Source organism: Coenobita brevimanus, chromosome 71, assembly GCF_032717465.1.
Source record: "Coenobita brevimanus isolate Jiangsu-jjx chromosome 71, ASM3271746v2, whole genome shotgun sequence".
NCBI lineage: Eukaryota > Metazoa > Arthropoda > Malacostraca > Decapoda > Coenobitidae > Coenobita > Coenobita brevimanus.
Genome location: NC_137024.1, coordinates 821679 through 823513, shown reverse-complemented (window position 1 = coordinate 823513; position 1835 = coordinate 821679). Strand labels below are relative to the sequence as shown.

The 1835-nt window shown below is 60.3% G+C and overlaps 1 protein-coding gene across 1 annotated transcript; it reads left to right on the top strand.

Annotated features, from left to right (window-relative positions):
* Nucleotides 1-429: 429 nt before the first annotated feature.
* LOC145406671 (uncharacterized) lies at nucleotides 430-1623 on the top strand. The gene has a single exon (XM_080277764.1). The coding sequence runs from the start codon at nucleotides 430-432 to the stop codon at nucleotides 1621-1623; it is 1194 nt and encodes a 397-aa protein (XP_080133890.1).
* Nucleotides 1624-1835: the final 212 nt, after the last annotated feature.

Sequence of the window (1835 nt, the reverse complement as noted above, 5' to 3'; positions counted from 1 at the left end):
CCGATCTCCGCCCACCACTCAGAGCGCGAGTTTGGAAAGGGGAGGAGCCGCGCCCTCCCATTGGTGCTCCCCGGCAGGAATGGGCGGAGTCTCGTAGGGTATAATAATTCCCGGCGGACAGGTAGGACGGGATTCAGTTCTGTGTGAGCGAGGGGTGGGGTTGTGTCACACTGTCTGGTCATCCACGGAGCGTTGGAACTCTGACGAAGGCCCGTAACTCCCTCTCACCCTCGTCAGATGGCCATTTGTAGTCAGATTGTGGGTTGGTTTGACTGATAAACCAAGGAGACTCATATCTCATCGAATTTCATGCAACAGCGACTGAGTATTCAAATTGTGGGAGTGGCCTATTTATGTCAAGTGAAAGCAAACATATTATAGTCTGCTCACGGTTCGGCTGTGATTAAGTGACCAAGTTGTGTGAGTAGGATGGTGAACATTGGTTGTGGTGGCGGGTACAGTGGCAGCAGTATGGACGGTACGCCTCTCAAACACTCCTTCTCCATCAGCTCACTCCTGTCCGAGGCCGTCCTTAAGACAGTGCCGGAGAACGTACACGACCAGCAGGCCAAGGACGACGATATCAGCCTCCAGGACTTTGACATGACGGCGGCGGTGGAGGACGAGGACGAGGACATTGACGTGACGGGGGCGGGCAGTCCCTTAGCGGCGGGCATGTCAGACTCGGAGGTGGAGGAAAACGACAAGGAGGAAAAGTCCAAGAAGGAAGGAGGGGAGGAGAAGAAGAAGCACGAGAAGCCCCATTTTAGTTACAACGCCTTGATAATGATGGCCATCAGGTCATCGCCAGAGAAGAGACTGACCCTAAGTGGCATCTACGAGTTCATAATGAAGAACTTCCCGTACTACCGCGAGAACAAGCAGGGTTGGCAGAACTCTATCCGGCACAACCTGAGCCTGAACAAGTGCTTCGTGAAGGTGCCGCGCCACTACGACGACCCCGGCAAGGGCAACTACTGGATGCTGGACCCGTCCGCCGACGACGTCTTTATCGGCGGCACCACCGGCAAATTGCGCCGCCGCTCCACCACCGCCTCCAGGAACAGACTGGCCGCCTTCAAGCAGTCGCTGCTCGGCAGGTTTGGCTGCTACCCGCCCTTCACCCTCGCACCCTACGCCGCCGCCGCCGCCGCCGCCGGTCTAGGTGGTCCCCTTGGGTCCCTGCCAGGGGCTCTTACCAGTGGGTTAGCGTCATCCACACTGTACCAGCAGGCGTCCGCCGCAGCCGCAGCCGCAGCTCTGTACCGCAGCTACCCTCCCACATATTATCCTGGAGTACTGCCGCCAGGACACATCAACCCTGCACCACCCCCCGCTGCGCCCCCTGCCGTACCGTCACCCCCCACAGGCCTGCCCAAGCCCACCGCCCTCAGCCCCCCGCCCCAGCACCCTCCCGCCTCCTTCAGTATGGACCACCTGCTGTCTGACGCCGCCCATCCCAGTACCGCCTCGCCCAGGACACTACTGGCGGGCCTCGGCACCCTCTCCTCCCCCGCCCACTACGACGCCTACAGAAGCTCTCTGCTGGCCCAGGTGGGCGAGGCGGGGCGGCGCCACTCCCTGCACCGCCCAGTTACGGTTGTGGGCGGCAGACCCAGCTAACTCAACCCACCCATTCCCTCCTTCATTCCGCCCACGCCCGGGCGCCACTTCACAACTCCAGGTGGCGCCCACACCGCCCACTCGCCCGCCCCCTCACCCGCCCCCATCATCACTCCACCCTGACAGTCGCTGCGTCTCCCGTCCTCGAACCATTAAAGGTAATTAGTCTGAATTTGTCACCTGCCATTGTTCCCTGACCACATGAACAATTT

Excerpts from the sequence above, each read along its gene's own strand:
- LOC145406671 (XM_080277764.1), top strand. The coding sequence starts at position 430 with ATGGTGAACATTGGTTGTGGTGGCGGGTACAGTGGCAGCAGTATGGAC.